Here is a 17,936-nt window from a genome sequence, read left to right as displayed (position 1 = left end):
ATTTATTTAAAAATGATATACTTTTTTGTATTAGCTTTTATCCAGTATCAGAAAGGTTGTATTATACAGTCACTATGAGGGTAATGGTAGAAGTATGATGAAAGTCATAGTTGGGTGGTATTATTTAGTCATTATGCAGTTGTAATGGTCATAGCATGGCGGTATTATTCAGTTATTGGATTATGATAGTGGCAGTGATCATGGCGTTTTTCCATTTTTTGCTTTGTGATATTTATTCAGTATAGTTGGGCAGTGATATTAATCTCTGTATGGTGGTAATAATTGATACTAGTACAATGATATAATTCAGAATAAAAAGTCTTTATATAGACAATTTACCATTAGATACTGTATAGAGGTGCAATATGAAAATAGAGAGCAATAAATGCAATGTACCGCATATGTCCAGTCTTGACTCACCAAAAGTAAATTTATTTTTTTTGAGTCAGGAGTCCACGCTAAATTGTGTTTTGCTATAGGGCCCCATGATTTCTATGTACGCCCCTGACTGATTCTTTTGTACATTTTCTATTTCTTCTATTTTATTTGAATCCATTACATAGATGACAATGAAGGGTGAACACTAACTGGCACCTTGACAATAACAAAACTGTGACACAATAATCTTACTTACAGACTTCAAAATACTTCTGTCCATAAGTTTCCTTGGCCCATTGCGGAGCTTGTGACCAGGCAGAATGGATGCTTTGTAATGTGGTCTTCACATCTGTAGCTGGCGTTTTATATGAACTTGGTTCAATGACAGAAACTTTCACTCCAAATGGTCGAAGTTCACGCCTGATGAAAAGAGACAGTGAATATGTTGTAAGCTTATACACATTATCATTTTTTAAATACCTGTAAAACATACTCATTTAGTTATAAACTGTATAATATTGTCTTTACTAAAATAATAATTTTTGTTATGTTCTGCCTAGCCTCGAGGGTTGAGCGGACCCACTTAATTTGAGCTGGACGTGAACACGCTCCTGAACTTCTAATGAAGTCCAGACACTAAGTAGTGCCTTATAACAGAGGCAGAGGAGCCTTGCTCTTTGGACATTTGTAGACATTGTCATATTTCCCCTATGCAAACTCTGCACTTCTTACTTTATTTTACCTTAAGGGTTAACTTGCATTTAGCTATAGAGTTTTGTTATATACATTCTGTTTATTTTTACAGTAACTGTATAGACTAGTAGAAAGGGTTAATGAACATTGAGAGACCTTTCTGACTGTGTATCTCTATCTCTCAGAGAAGTCAGTAATTTTCCATGTACTGTACTGATTGTTTTGCAGGAGAAAAACAGGCTTGTTTACCAGACAAGCAGACAGCCTGACTTTTAGACTGACAGGTGCTGTCTGGAAAATTCTTTACACTTTAGAAACCTGCTGCTGTAGAATATTATGGCTGCTTAATGTAAGTCTATGGGAAAACGCTTTGTCATTGTGTTTGTTCTAAAATGTAACCACTACTCTCTTGGTAGTAAGTATAGAAGGATAAAAGTCCCAGTCCTTAGTGTCTTGCAGTTGGAGGAGAAGACTGGAGGGAACAGAGCTTGGAGGAGAAGACTGCCAGTCTACCTGAACAACCAGAAGAAGAAGCTGAGATGGGGATAATCTGCCATAGACCTTGGGCTCCTAGCCTTTGACCAGGGCACCAGCCTTCTGAGAAAGAGAGGGACAGCACCCAGGCCTCTCCTCAGCATAGAACCCTTCTTCTGCCAGGGAGGAGATTAAAGAAGTCAGCCCTTTGATTTGCTTGTATTGCTTTGTATCTGAATTTCTTCAGTTACAAAGGAAACTGTTTCACTGCTGACCCTCACTCTCTGGACTTATTTCCCATTGGGATGTACCACGTCCTACCATCACTTCTGGAGAGCAGCAACAGGTGGTGACACCCAGCACCCAGTACAGCGTTGGGGTCACACCTATACTGGGCACTGCACTACACTTCTACAGAGTCATTTTATAACCTGTGTTACATTTTTTACATTGAATGATTTGTTAGCCCTGTTGCATGTATTGGGTGAAGGCTGAGAAAAGCAGTCCTGCCATCTTCTAGTACAATGAAGTAAGAAATAGACTTTGTATTTTAAGAAAACGTGTGAATCACCTATTGACACTAGAATGAACCATTAACCCTGCTGCCATAGAATATTATGGCTGCTTAATTTAAGTCTATGGGAAAATGCTTTGTCATTGTGTTTGTTCTAAAATGTAACCATTGGTAGAAAGTATATAAGGAGAAAAGTCCCAGTCCTTAGGGCCTTGCAGTTAGGGAACAGACCTTGGATGAGAAGACTGCCACTCTACCTCAACAACCAGAAGAAGAAGCTGGTAGGGGATACTTTGCCATAGACCCTGTGCTCCTAGCCCATGACCAAGGCACCAGCCTTCTGAGAAAGAGAGGGACAGCAGCCCAGGCCATCTGCCATCTTCGACTTCAATGAAGTAAGAAATAGACTTTGTATTTTAAGAAGCCTTTTTGGCCACATCAATAAGTCAGGACCCTTTATTCCACAAAGACAAGATTCTTAAATATACTCAGCATAACACAATTACACATTTGCTAATTCACTGTTGTTAACAAAAATACAGCATTTCACAGATATAAGTCCAACCTGTCTCTATCAGTCCCGGTGTTTACATTTAGGTTGGCTATGGATACATCCATAAATTTTATCGACTATGAATAGATTCTCTTGTCTGCACACTGCAGTGCTCTCAGCCTCCTGTCCCTCCCCCTGCATTACAAGACCAGCTCAGATACATTTACTTCTTGCTGGAACGAAGTAGTGTGTGGATACTTACTCTACAAGCTACAGAGAGATAGGGTATTTATTTGGAGTGAGGCATATAGCAGAGGTGACTCTGCTGTGTTAACTCTGTTTGTGTTATAGGCGATATATAGCAGAGATGAGAGTGCCATTGTGTTTTATATCCATTGCATCATCTCTGATCTGTCTCATCTCTTTTTCTTTGTGTCAGATACTAGTAGAATGTTCAAAGCTAAATAAAAGTGTAGCTAAACCCTGTACCGTTATCTAAGTACATTGTCAGCTCACAGCATCTCATAGCACGGAGAAATCTGTGTCTGCTTAGAGAGTGCCTACCCACACATTTTTACACTGACCATCACCGAGTTATATGAGCTAAAAGAGCAATACAACTGACAAATGGTAAAGTAAGAGGTTAAGATTATGTTTATTATGTAAATATCACTAGGGGATTAACATTTATTTCAATGTGAGCTTTATTTCATGGGCAAATCTCTTTAAAGGAGGATTCCTGTCTTCAAGGTACAGAAAAAAGCATACATCTCTGTAATGTAAAGTGTATCTAAATTTAAAAATGAGTTGTTTATGATTATGTACCATGTAGTTTATTATACGAATGTTAATATGGTTGATATGATGAATTCTGCTGGCACCCAATGGCCATTGTCAGGATCGAAGGGTAGTGGATCCACTGGACCACAGCGTATGATGACGTAAGTCGACACCTGGGACCGGAGTCTAACTGGTACCCGGTTCTCACTAGAGCCCACCACAAAGCAGGATGGACTTGCTAAGGCGTGGTACCACCAGGCCGTTCCACAGGTGCTACTTTATCCGCGGTGGTGGCCAAGGTGAGATACAGAGACGTGGAGCAGAATCGTAGTCGGGGACAGGCAGGAGGTGATGGTCAGCACAGGACCAGAGTTAGGGACATAGCAATAGGTCAAGCTAGGCAGCACGGCATTGAAGTCAACAACAGAACCGGGGTCACAACAGGAATTCAAAATAATAGCACAAGGCATCCAACAAGCTTGTTCTTAGGCTGCGAGGTACAAAGATCCAGCGGGGTGTGCTGGTAGAGGCTGGCCTATGAAGGATTCTGGCCAGCGCCAATCAATGGTGCACTTGCCCTTTAAATTTTCAGAAGCCCCCACTTGCGTTCCATAGGAGGTGGGGCCGTGCGCCCCGACCGCCTGAGCACAGACAGGAGCGTGGAGAGGTGAGTGAGGTTGACAGGGCGCTGGGGCACAGAGAGGAGCACAGGTGAGTCCCCATGACAGTATCGCCTCCCTTTGGCCTTCCCACTCTTCTCAGTCTGGAGGAATCTCTGCAGGAGCCGTCGTCCAGGATATTATACTCGGGCTCCCATGATCTCTCCTCAGGCCCGAACCCCTTCCAGTCAACCAAAAAGAACTGCTTACCTCTCACCGTCTTCATGTCTTGGTGGAGTCAGCCTCAGGAGAAGTAGGAGGAACTTGCCAGGAGAGGCAGTTCAGCATGACTGGTTTGAGTAGAGATACGTGGAAGTAGTTTGGTATGCCCATGGTGGGAGGAAGGCTTATAGGCCACATGATTAATACACCTCTGCACCTCAAAAGGACCCAGGAAGTGTGGACCAAGTTTGTAGCCAGGGATATTTAGCCAGACAGACCTGGAGGATAACCAGACTCTGTCATCTGGGGAGAAAATTGGAGGAGGCCTGCATTTCTTATTGGCCTGGACCTTGGTTCGAGCAGAAGCCTGTAGCAAAGAAAGACGAGTCTGCTCCCAAATGGACTTCAGATCCTGTACCCACTCTTCAACGGCAGGAACGTCCGAGGACACAGTTAGAGGAAGAGCAGGGGGAGTGGAGTAGTCCATAAATGATGAAAAATGGAGCAGAGACGGCAGATGCTGAAGCCAGGGAGTTATAAGAAACTCTGTCCGGACAACGGAGTGGACCAGTTGTCCAGACGGGTATAAACAAAATGGAGATAGCAGCCCAGAGTCTGGTTAACTCTTTCCACTTGACCATTAGGCTGTGAGTGCTAGGCAGAAGAAAAGTCTAATTTCACTTTAAGCTGGTTGCCAGATTTTAGAAACAAACAACCCTCTGGACAGGAACGATGTGGTTGGGAAGTCCTTGGAGCTGGAAGATGTGAAGGAAGAACAGACTGGCAAGGTGTGGAGCAGACAGAAGACCTGGTAGAGAAACAAAATGGGACATTTTGGAAAACTGGTCAGTTACCACCAAGATGGTGGTATTACCAGAGGAAGGTGGACGGTCCATAATAAAGTGCATAGCCACGTGATTCCATGTTCAGCTAGGTATTGGCAACGGCTGTAGAGGACCAGCAGGTTTGAGACGAGATGGCTTATTTCAGGCATTGGAAGCTCATGAACTCACAAAATCCCGTACATCCTTAACCAGATAAGGGCCACCAATAGAAACAGGAAATGAGGGTGACAGAGCGCTGCACACACCCCAGAGTACCAGCCACACATGACCAATGTCCAAGTCAGTATCCTCTTACGAAGAGCAGGTGGGACATAGGTCTTGCCAGGAGGTAGCTGCCAACGGTCCACTGGAGTGGCCACAACTAGTCGCTCAGGAGGGATAACATGCTGAGGAACCAGTTCTTCCCCAGTGACATCCGAGGCACGAGAGAGAGCATCAGCCTTGATGTTCTTTTCTGCCGGATGGAAGTGGATAAGGAAATTTAAATGGGAAAAGAAGAGTGACTAGCGAGCTTGTTGGGGGTTGAGTCACTGAGCAGTCTGAAGATAGAGGAGGTTCTTATGATCTGTGTATCCCTCTTCTAAGGCAAGTTTTATAGTCAATAGTTCTCTTTCCCCTACGGAGTAATAACTCTCTGCGGAGGAGAAAGTCTTAGAGAAGAAGCTACAAGTGAGAATTCGGCCTTTGGGCCTTTTCTGGGTGAGCACTGCCCCAGCTCCTACTGAGGAGGCGTCAACTTACAGCTGGAAAGGCTTCTTCGTATCAGGCCATTTGAGAACTAGGGCCGAGGAAAAAGTAGACTTTAGTTTAGAGAAGGTTTCTTCAGTGCCATGGGCCAGAGTCGAGGATTAGGCCCTTCCTGGCGAGTGCCACAATGGGATACACAAGAGAAGAGATGTGCGGAATAAACTAATCGTAGTAATTGGTAAAGCTCGGAATCTCTGCCTCACACGCAGTCCTACTGGGTGAGGCCATTAAAGAACCGCACACAACTTAGCAGGATCCATCTGTAGACCCGTCTTAGATGATTTAGCCGAGAAAGGGAAGACTCTTCTGGTAGAACTAGCAGTTCTCAAGTTTAGCATAAAGGCGATTGACTTAGGACTGGGCATACGTGAGACTGGTGGGACTTGAGGTCTGTAGAGAACACCAGCATATCGTCGAGATGGACCATGACACAGGTATATAAAAAGTCTCTAAATATGTCATTGACAAATTCTTGAAAGATGGCTGGTGTGTTAAAGAGTCCAAACAGGATAAACAGGTACTTGAAGTGTCCATTGCGAGTATTAAAGGCGGTCTTCCACTCGTTACTTTTGTGGATACAGATGAGGCTATAGGCCCCATGTAGGTCTAGTTTGGTGAAGACCTTGACTCCATGCAGGCAGTCAAACAGTTCTGTGATCAACGGCAATGGATAGTGATTCTTAGTGGTCATCGGGACTGGCACTCTGGTCCTCAACTAAGAACCTCCCCCGTCTGCCAGTTAAGCACGAGCATCTAGAGCTGCAACCACGGCCCAACATTACAGAAGATGTGGACCTGGGTAGTACATAAAAAGACAGCCTCTCTTTGTGTAGCGCTCCAACTTGCAGGAATAGAGGCTCTGGACCACCGTCAGAGGAGATGAGAAGGGACCAGAGCAGCATCCACGAAGTTTCCTGCAGAACCGAAATCCAAGAAGGCAGAAATCTGGAACTGGCCACCTTTCCGAAAACTGAGCAGAACGGGAATATTCAAGCGTGGTGAAGCTTTGCTCTCACCCAGGGATGCTTCTCCCGATAACTCTAGGTGCGTGCGTTTCACGGACTGGACAGGTCTTAGAAAATGCTCCCGGCTGGCACAATAAAGACAGAGGTCCTCCTTTCTTCGTCTGGAACGCTCTTGGGTGGTCAGACTAGCTCTATACACCTGCATTGGTTCCTCTGTAGCAGACACGGGAGGTGGCAAACAGGGTCTTTGGAAGACAGTAGCCAGGCGGGGCAAATGTCAGGTCCTGACTTGTAGTTGCTTCAGATGCTGCTCCTCGGAAAGCGCAGCAAACCATATGTCAATCATAGTATCATGGTATCATAGTATATAAGGCTGGAAAAAGACGCAAGTCCATCAAGTCCAACCTTTAAGAATTAAATAAATGTTTTATCCCCATAACCCGTGATATTTTTTCTCTCCAGAAAGGTATCCAGGCCTCTCTTCAACATGTACATAGAGTCCGCCATAACAACCTCCTGCGGCAGAGAGTTCCACAGTCTCACTGCTCTTACAGTAAAGAACCTTTGTCTATGTTGATGGTAAAATCGCCTCTCCTCTAGGCGTAGAGGATGCCCCCTTGTCCTGGTCACAGGCATAGGTATAAAAAGATCTTTGGAGAGATCCTTGTACTGTCCGTTCAGGTATTTGTACATTGTAATGAGGTCTCCCCTCAGTCGTCTTTTTTCTAAACTGAATAATACCAAATTTTTTAATCTGTCAGTGTATTCTAATCCCCCCATTCCCCTAATAATCCTGGTTGCTCTCCTCTGCACCCGTTCCAGCTCTACTGTATCCTTTTTATACACTGATGCCCAAAACTGTACACAATATTCCATGTGTGGTCTGACCAGGGATTTGTATAAGGGCAAAACTATGTCTTTATCATGAGAATCTATTCCTCTCTTGATACATCCCATAATTTTATTTGCTTTAGCAGCAGCCGCCTGGCTCTGGTCACTAAAATTAAGTTTACCATCCACCAATACCCCCAAGTCCTTTTCAGCTCCAGTTTTACTAAGCAATTGACCGTTAAGAACAGAATTATACTTTTTGTTTCCATGGCCCAAGTGCATAACTTTACATTTATCTACATTAAACCTCATCAACCATTTCTTTGCCCACTCCTCAAGCTTCCACAAATCCCTCTGTAATGCTAAACTATCGACCTCAGTATTTATTACTTTACACAGCTTAGTATCATCTGCAAATATTGAAACTTGACTGTGTAAACCCACTACAAGGTCATTAATAAAAATATTAAAAAGAAGAGGCCCCAATACTGACCCCTGTGGCACTCCACTGGTAACATCAACCCAATCTGAGAATGTGCCATTAATGACCACCCTCTGTTTTCTATCACTAAGCCAATTACTTACCCAAATACACAGATTTTCTCCTATTCCCAGCAGTCTCATTTTATATACCAACCTTTTATGTGGCAGTGTGTCAAATGCCTTTGAAAAGTCCAGATATACAACATCCACAGCGTCTCCCAGATCCAGTCTTGAACTTACCTCCTAAGATTAGTCTGACAGGACCGATCTCTCATAAACCCATGCTGACGCTGGGTTATAAGGTTGTGCACAGTGAGATACTCCAGGATAGCATCTCTAACAAACCCCTCAAATATTTTCCCCACCACAGAAGTTAGACTCACGGGTCTGTAGTTTCCAGGATCGCTATTTGATCCTTTTTTGTATATTGGTACCACATTTGCTATGCGCCAGTCCTGTGGAACATAACCAGTCCTCAGTGAATCTTCAAATATTAAAAATAACGGTCTATCACCGTACATAATTCATGCAGAACCCGGGGGTGTATGCCATCTGGCCCCGGTGATTTATCAATCTTAGTGGTTGCGAGGCGGGCCGTACCTCTTCCTGGGTTAAACTGTTGACATTCCAAAAAGAATTTACATTATTCCTCATTGTGTCTTCCACCAGGGGATTTTCCTGGGCAAAGACAGTTGAGAAGGCGACATTCAGTAGATTGGCCCTTTCCTCATCTCCTTCCACCATGACCCCCATGTTATTTCTAAGGGGATCCACACTCTCTGTTTTTAGTTTCTTATCATTTATATACTTGAAAAATAATTTGGGATTATTTTTGCTCTCCCTGGCAATATTTCTCTCAGTCTCTATTTTTGCGGCCTTTATCTGCTTTTTACAGGATTTATTTTTATCTCTATAATCCTGATAGCCTCATCGGTAGTTAGCCACATAGGCTTTTTGTTGTTCCTTTTATGCTTTTTCCCATAAGGTATGTGTTTCTCACAGGACTTTTTCAGAATATATGAGAAAAAGTCCCATTTTTGGGGTGGGCTTTTGTCTTTGAGAACATTATCTCAGTCTATACCTTTTAGGTCTTCCCTTAGTTGCAGAAAATTTGCCCTCCTGAAGTTTAGAGTGTTGGTTGCCCCTTCACTAACGCTCTTAGTAAAGCGTAATACAAAATCAATGATATTATGATCACTATTCCCCAGGTTCCCCCCAACCTGTAGTTTTGATACCCTATCAGGTCTGTTGGTTAGGATAAGGTCCAGCAGTGCCCCCCCTCTTGTTGGCTCCAGGACTAGTTGCGACAGGTAATTGTCTTTTGTTGTTGACAAGAACCTTCTGCCTTTGAAGGACCTGCATGTTTCTGCCCCCCAGTCAATATCTGGGTAATTGAAATCCCCCATGATAAGTACTTCACCATGCTTTGAAGCCGCATCCATTTCACTTATCAGCATTTCCTCTGCTGCCTCCATTATATTTGGAGCCTTATAACAAACCCCTAGTAATATTTTATTACTCCTTTTACCTCCCCTTATCTCATCCCATAGGGACTCCACATTTGCGTTACTGATGTCATCTCGCAAGACAGGCTTGAGGCAAGAATTCACATATAAACAAACCCCTCCCCCTTATTTATTTATACGATCCTTTCTAAAAAAGACTATAACCATCTATAGTAACAGCCCAGTCATAGCTACTGTCCAGCCGTGTCTCGCTGATACCCACTATATCATACTTCCGCTCCAACATCAAGAGTTCCAGCTCTTCCATTTTGTTTGTGAGGCTTCTGGCATTTGTGTACATACACTTTATATGGTTTTCTCTGTCCGTATTCCCCTATCTCATTCCAGCCCCCCTTTCTCCCCCATGGACTATGACTCTTCCCAGCTCTCTATCTACACTGTCTATTTGCCCTGCATAAGTGTAGTTGCCCTCCCCCCAGGTCTCTAGTTTAAACACTCCTCCAACCTTCTAGCCATTTTTTCCCCCAAAACAGCTGCACCCTCCTCATTGAGGTGCAGCCCATCCCTACTGTAGAGCCTGTAGCCGACAGAAAAGTCAGTCCAGTTCTCCATGAACCCAAAACCCTCCTTCCTACACCAACTTTTGAGCCACTTATTTACCTCCCTGATCTCCCGCTGCCTTTCTGGTGTGGCACGTGGTACAGGTAGTATTTCGGAGAAAACTGCCTTTGAGGTCCTTGCCCTGAGCTTATGGCCTAAATCCCTGAAATCATTTTTTTTGGCACCTACCTCTTACTTTGTCATTAGTGCCAATGTGGACCATGACCGCTGGTTCCTCACCAGCCCCTCCCAGTAATCTGTCAACCCGATCCGCAACATGCCGAACCCGAGCACCCGGCAAACAACACACTGTTCTGTATGCACGGTATTTGTGACAGATTGCCCTGTGTGTTCCCCTAATAATCGAATCTCCCACTACCAGCACCTGTCTGACCTTGCCTGTGCTCCCATTACCCTTCTTACTGGAGCAGACAGTCCCCTGGTTGCTAGAGGCCACGTCTTGCTGCAGCATTGCTACCCCAGATCTGATATCCCCCTCATCTGCCAGCCTGGCAAACTTATTGGGGTGCACAAGATCAGGACTAGACTCCCTACAACTCTTTCCTCTACCCCGCCTTCTACAGGTTACCCAACTAGCTGCCCCCTCACTCTGCACCTCCATACTTCCCTCCCCACACCCATCTTCCCCAGAGAGTTTGTGCTCCAGGAGCAGCAAACTTCGCTCCATATTGTCAATTGCCCGCAGCCTTGAAACTTGCTCATTTAGATCCAGAATTTGGGCCTCCAGATGAGCAATTTTCACACATCCCACACATCCCGGCAAACAACACACTGTTCTGTATGCACGGTATTTGTGACAGATTGCCCTGTGTGTTCCCCTAATAATCGAATCTCCCACTACCAGCACCTGTCTGACCTTGCCTGTGCTCCCATTACCCTTCTTACTGGAGCAGACAGTCCCCTGGTTGCTAGAGGCCACGTCTTGCTGCAGCATTGCTACCCCAGATCTGATATCCCCCTCATCTGCCAGCCTGGCAAACTTATTGGGGTGCACAAGATCAGGACTAGACTCCCTACAACTCTTTCCTCTACCCCGCCTTCTACAGGTTACCCAACTAGCTGCCCCCTCACTCTGCACCTCCATACTTCCCTCCCCACACCCATCTTCCCCAGAGAGTTTGTGCTCCAGGAGCAGCAAACTTCGCTCCATATTGTCAATTGCCCGCAGCCTTGAAACTTGCTCATTTAGATCCAGAATCTGGGCCTCCAGATGAGCAATTTTCACACATCCCACACAGCAGTATTCCCCCTCGAACGGCTGTTCAAGGAAAGCATACATGGCACAAGATGTACACTGTGTAGCAATGCCACTTATGGAGTCCATTGTTCTAATGGGGATTACAATAGAAATATTCACAGAAAAAAGAATTTACAGTCAAAGTAACACAAAATACAGCAGTTACCTGCTAAAGTCCCTCAAACTTAAGTCCCTTAAACGTAAGTCACACTTAAGACACTGCACACACTTCGGATCAATGCACACTCGCCACCAAGCTCCCACACTCGCTTTTCTGATGCTTTTTTTAAAGGTAATCTGCAGAGCTTACTGCAACAAGATCTGGCTGCAAACCTGAGTGGCCAGAGAGATGAGACCACTCAGCATAGACGGCAGGTCACATGCAGCCAGTGCGTCTTTAATTGGCCCAGAAAGCCCCATTTTGAAAGTTGCGACCAACGCTGCTTCATTCCAGGATAGTTCAGAAGCCAGAGTTTGGAACTCAGCGAAGGAGGTAATTGTAGCTGTGACTGGGCCTTTTCTGTTCCAGAGGGGAGTAGCCCATGCCAGGGCCTTCCCGGAGAGGAGGCTGATGATGAAAGCCACCTTAGACCATTCCGTGACCTGTGTTGACATAAGCTCAATGTGCAAGGAGCACTGGGTGATTAAGCCGCTGTACAACTTGGGGTCCCCATCATACTTGGATGGCATGGAAAGTCTCAGCCTAGGTTCAGCGGAAGACAGACTAACCGGAGCAGCAGGAACTTGATGCTGTTGCTGAGTAGCCATCCATTGCTGCAACATGGGGGTGACTTTTCCAAGCTGTTCACCTTGTGTGGCAATCTGCTGGGACTGCTGGACCACAACGGTGGTAAAATCAGCCAGTTTAGATAGCGGAACCATGGCTGGATGTTACTGTCAGTCTCCAGAGGTAGTGGACCCACTGGACCACTGCGGACGATGACATAAGCTGACAATTGGGACCGGAGTCTAAGTGGTACACGGTTTTCACCAGAGCCTGCCGCAAAGTGGGTTGGACTTGCTGTGGCATGCTACCACCAGGTCGTTCCACAGTTGCGACTTTTTCCGCGGTGGCGACCAAGACGAGGTACAGAGACATTGAGTAGAGTCGTAGTCGGGGACAGGCAGGAGGTCAGGACGGGCAGCACGTGATCAAAGTCAGGGATGTAGCAATAGGTCAAGGCAGGCAGCACGGGATCAAAGTCAACATCAGAACTGGGGTCACAACGGGAATTTAAAATAATTGCACAAGGCATCCAACAAGCTTTTTCTAAGGCTGTGGGGCACAAAGATCTGTCTGGGTTTTTTGGGAGAGGCTGGCTTATGAAGGATTCTGGGAACGACCAGCACCAATCAATGGTGCGCTGGCCCTTTAAATTTTTGGAAGCTGACGGAGCGCTGGGGCACAGAGAGGAGTATGGGTAAGCACTACCCTGGAGATATGGGATGTGGGAGCACCCGTGACAGCACCCCCTACCTTTGGCCTTCCTATTCTTCTCGATCTGGAGGAATACCTGAACCCAGTATATGTACACAAGAAGTAAAACTTTTGTGTCATTATGTATCTCTCTCTACAGGATATGTCAGTAATTTGCAGTTCACTAATATCTGGTGGGTGGCGATCTGGCTGCTGTCACTTACTGCCCCCTCCCCCCCTTCTCCATAGAGCTTACATGTAATCTGAAATCTCAATGAGTTTATGTTTGAGATACTCAACAGAAATTTCTGAGTAAAAAGTAGAGGGAAGGGAGATAAGATAAGAGCCAAAGTAAGTTGAGAGACCTTTTGCTCTGATTTCTTGTATTAGTTTGTACTATTGCTTTTTTACAAAGGAAATCTACTGCAACATCCCCCACCGGGTCACGGTGCTTGGTATGGGAACCAGAGGGCTGTCCTACAGCCTGGCAGGTCTCCAGCAGGTGGTGTGTGCAAGAAAATATGGAGGGAGGGGCTGAGGTACTGGATCTCCCTCAGGCAACCCCTTAGTATGTATTGTCTGTAATATATGTCCCTGGGTAATGGATGGGGAGCACATGGTGGTAATACAGCCATATCCAGGGAACAGACGGAGGCAACGTTGTGCAAAATGTGGTTCTTTATTGGAACAACTGCAGGCAATGGGCCAAAACGATCTTGAAACAGATGCCAGATTACTGGAGAGATTCCGGATTACTGGAGTGGTTATGGAGAGTGTCCTCAGGGATAGATTCACAAGCCTGGAAGTAAATGCAGGCAGGGATGAAGATGTGTCCAGATGTGGATGCTGCAGCTTGTCCTGGGATTAGCTGTGTGTCTGTGCTAGTGGTGCACAGAGACCGTCTGTGGTCACTCAGTGTGTTCTAGAAGGCGTGCTCTGCAAGAGAGCTGGGTTCCAAAAGACTGACCTCACTCTGGTGAGAGGTGGCTGGGAAGAGAGCTTGCCCCTTCCTGTCCATGGGTTTTGTTACCTCCTGGTCAGGTGGTGGCTCACTCTCCAGTTCACATAAAGGAATACAATTGGTTAATAGTTCACATAACTTTAACCCTTGCTGTACAGGCAGGGTCCACCGCTGATAACATCTGATGTCCAGGTCTGGAACATTACTGGATGGTTTGCGATTCCCTCTATCAGCTCCTAACCTGGAGAGGGCACTGTTCGCAACTACCCCTTTGCCACTGTATTGGCAGGGGTGTTGAACTACCATTTGTTTTTATGCATAACATATCTTGCTTAATTCAAGTGGTTTTTCTGAAAAAACAATAATAAAATTATGATATTGAGGCTCTTACCCTAATTATGCACTCCAGCATGGATAAGGATTACGACACAATGAATAAGGCTGCTTCATACCCCTCCCATAATGCTTCCCAAGAGCCGGTGATGTCATGCAGGTCTCCCAGTATGCTGCAGATCATTATGCTGCAATGTCATTCAGGAACTTGGGAAAGCTGGGTGCAGGGTGGCTGCCATACATAAACACATTACTTCCACATACACAGAGCTGCCTACACTGTCCAGACAGGAATAATCAACCTGATCTGGATGACCAGCAACAGGAGTGTCAGAGCCTCATTGTCATAATTTTAGAATAGTTTTTTCAGCAAAACCTCTTGGTTTTGGGAATTAAACAAGATATGTTTCTGCATCAGTATAGCTACAGTATTCTCAAGGTATGTTTGGTTCATAATGCATGAAATCATGACCTGAATGGTGAAATGAAAGCACCACATCAATAAGACTTGCTACCGCACACGCTCTCTGAGTCTTACGAAACACATTTTCTCCCACAATAAAATATCTGCCTGGAGTAGTTTGATGCAATAATTCTGATACTGCGCCAAAAAGACAAATTCCTCAAGACACATAAAATCTTTCAATAAAATGGAATTCAGAATCGTGTTGATGCTTGTACCTTAGAGAGTCGGAGAAAGCTTCTACTCCAAATCTGGAAATACTGTATCCTCCACCTGCTATAGACAATCGTCCCAGCACGCTGGATATGTTAATGATCCGTCCTTGGGCTTTTATGATGAGAGGAAGTAGCTTTAGAGTCACATCAACCATCCCAAGTAAATTGACACTGAGCACTTTCACAAAGTCATGCTTATGAAGCCAGCCATTGGGGGCTGTCGGGATAGAAATGCCAGCATTATTAACAAGTCCCCATAAACCTATTAATAGAGAATGAGAAAAGTCAATCATCACGTAGTTAATGACGCTTACTCAACGCTACTGTAGCTATGCTTATGTTCACACCATGTGTTGTGCACATTCTGTGTATTTGCACTGAAAATTTTCATACACCACATGCATAAAGCCCCCAGTATATACCATAATATATAAACATATTCATTGCTCATCACCTTCCATTGTAAAAATGGCACAATATATGTTATAACGTCCCTCCACACCTTCCACTTTTGAAAGCTGCAGTATAACAAAATTAATAAAATGTAAAAATGTTGGTTTCACCGACTTTGTACATTTACTTAGTTTCCAAAACTGAGAAACATGTATGTTGTATAGTTCATGTAATAAAGTTTATGTTAAAGGGGTTGTCCAACATTAAACATTTTTTACTCACTGTTGGCCACAGGCGGTGTAAAAAAAAAACTAATACTAAGCTTTGTGCTGGACCAGAGGTAAGAACCGTTCCTAATACTAACCTTGGTTCTTACCTGTGCTCCAGCACAACTCCACCTGTCACCTCCAGTCTCTGTTGTTATACAGCTCAGCGGTGAGGTCATGTCGACAGCACATACCAGCACAATAAAGGCTGCAGCCAGGGGCTGTAGTGGATTGTCCAAGTAACTTCACTGCTGAGCCTTCGTATACCAACATAGAAAAGGCCCAGACAGGAGGACACTAAAATGTTTACACCACCAGGGGCCCATAGTAAAAAGATTTTCAGTTTCAAGCAATTTCTTTAAAACAGGAGAGTTTCTTGTAAAGCAGCTCTCATTTTTTGTTCATTTGTCCATTGGTCAACTCCAATACATGTTGCTTACAATGGCATATGGGTGTTATGCAGGTGTCATAAGGTCCATATATATACGATATACAGCAAAATGCATACTAGAGGGCCCTTCTGGTGATTGATAGGAGTCCCAGAAATAAGAACAATCAAACCTTTGCCCCCTCATGTTTAGAAGGTCTCTACAATAGGATACTGACCTGTCAATATTCACCTTCACTTTCAGTGTAGATGATAAATATGTCACACAGTGGCGTAACTAGGAGAGACGGGCCCCCCGTTCACACTTAAAAAGTATACATATTAGTATTCTCATACATGCGGGTTACAATCACATATAGATACACTCATGTGCACATACAGCATATACCCAGACATACATTGTCATATGCAACATACTCTACATACATATATATATATATATATATATATATATATATATATATATATATATATAGTGTCTGTATACAACATATGGTATATACAGACACCATATATACATCACAGATACTGCATATATACATCACAGTATATGTTATATACATATTATGATGGACATGTGCAGTACAATATAGAGATAATGGCGCACAAAATCCATTTTTTTTGTGTTGGGTCAGATAAGGGGGCCCCCTGACACTGCGGGCCCCATAGTGGCTGCTATGGCTGCTACCGCTGTAGTTATGCCCCTGATGTGACACACATAAGTATCTTCTTCCAATGTGAACAGATGTCCTTTCCAGTTAAAAGAAGTTCTATGTTATAGTACAGTTGGGCCATATGAGGGTAGAAGTGTTCCCACATGATTCAGATTGGGATAATGCCGTATTCTGATGTTTGCATTTTGGTCACAAAAATTGTTTTCACTGATTCCCATTCAAGTAAAACCACTATCCTACGGTTAATAAGGTTATTATATGAACAGCTTGTATCTTCTTTACCTTCTTCTTTAACCTGCTGCTCAATCCAGTCAACAGCCAATTCTACGTTCTCACTATCGGAGACATCAAGGACGATGGTTTTCAATCTACTAGAGGTCTCTTTCTTCAGATTCTCAGCCCCCTTCTCTGTCAGACAAGACGCTAGAACCTTCATTCCACGTTTATCCAGCTGTCTTGCCAACAGATTGCCAAATCCAGTGTCACATCCGGTGATAAAAACATATTTATCTGAAAGATTCTTCAGTATTTGACTCTGTCTGTACCATCTGTACAAGAGAATGAGACCCACTGTCACCAGCAGAGGGAGCCACATGATTATAGATGATGGAGGCTCAATGCTGTGTAATATAAGGCAGCAGTTAGTAAATGTGTGCATAACAATCAGATTACAGATTAACATTCATTTACTTAGTGTGTAAAATCATCATGCTTTCAGCATTGCTAAAAGGGATTATTCAGGCCACTGGACAGTTTTCTTACACCTTATTATCCAACGTGTGACTGTGGCAGGACCTGTCCTTAAAGATTTTTAAATACAGGCGGTCCCCTACTTAAGAACACTCGACTTACATACAACCCCTAGTTACAAACGGACCACTGGATATTGGTAATGTATTGTACTTTAGTCCTAGACTACAATAAACAGCTATAACAATTATCACAGGTGTCTGTAATGAAGCTTTATTGATGATCCTGGTTCTTATGACAACCCAACATTTTTAAAATCCAATTGTCAAAGAGACCAAAAAATGTTCTGGCTGGGATTACAATGATAAAATATACAGTTCCGACCTACATACAAATTCAACTTAAGAACAAACCTACAGTCCCTATCTTGTATGTAACCCGGGGACTGCCTGTAAATGCCTTCTATATGTAAATGATTTGGCTTTCTGTTGTAGGCACATAACGTACCATCTCTTCTATGTTTCATATATTTATTGCCCTCTTGTGGTGGTTGTTATTATTACAACAACAATGTCTCATTAGCTGTAAGGACATCGTGAGAATTTTAAAACTGTAACTAAACCTTTAACCAAATTGCATACATCAATAATGCAGATCATAAAAGTACATTTTGTAAAATACATTATTCATGAAAAATGTTCCTTTGTCAAATTTTTTTCTCCCTTTCTTCCAGCTTTTAGCAGTTTGTATAAATCAGCTCTTAAGGTTTTAATGACGTAACTCTTCAG

The 17,936-nt window shown here is 43.9% G+C and overlaps 1 protein-coding gene across 5 annotated transcripts in view; it reads right to left on the bottom strand.

Moving 5' to 3' along the window:
• LOC140117826 (retinol dehydrogenase 7-like) overlaps nucleotides 1-17,936 on the bottom strand; it is a 29,827-nt gene that overhangs the window by 1,794 nt on the left and 10,097 nt on the right. For all 5 annotated transcript variants that reach the window (XM_072134933.1, XM_072134934.1, XM_072134936.1 and 2 more), the window contains exons 2-4: nucleotides 16,741-17,078; nucleotides 14,741-14,999; nucleotides 635-798 (exon numbers count right to left, since the gene is read on the bottom strand). In XM_072134933.1, the coding sequence (XP_071991034.1) occupies nucleotides 635-798; nucleotides 14,741-14,999; nucleotides 16,741-17,078 (761 nt within the window). The remainder of the gene's footprint in view (nucleotides 1-634; nucleotides 799-14,740; nucleotides 15,000-16,740; nucleotides 17,079-17,936) is intronic.

This window comes from Engystomops pustulosus, chromosome 2 (genome assembly GCF_040894005.1).
Source record: "Engystomops pustulosus chromosome 2, aEngPut4.maternal, whole genome shotgun sequence".
NCBI classification, from domain to species: domain Eukaryota; kingdom Metazoa; phylum Chordata; class Amphibia; order Anura; family Leptodactylidae; genus Engystomops; species Engystomops pustulosus.
This window is presented reverse-complemented; position numbering and strand designations above follow the sequence as displayed.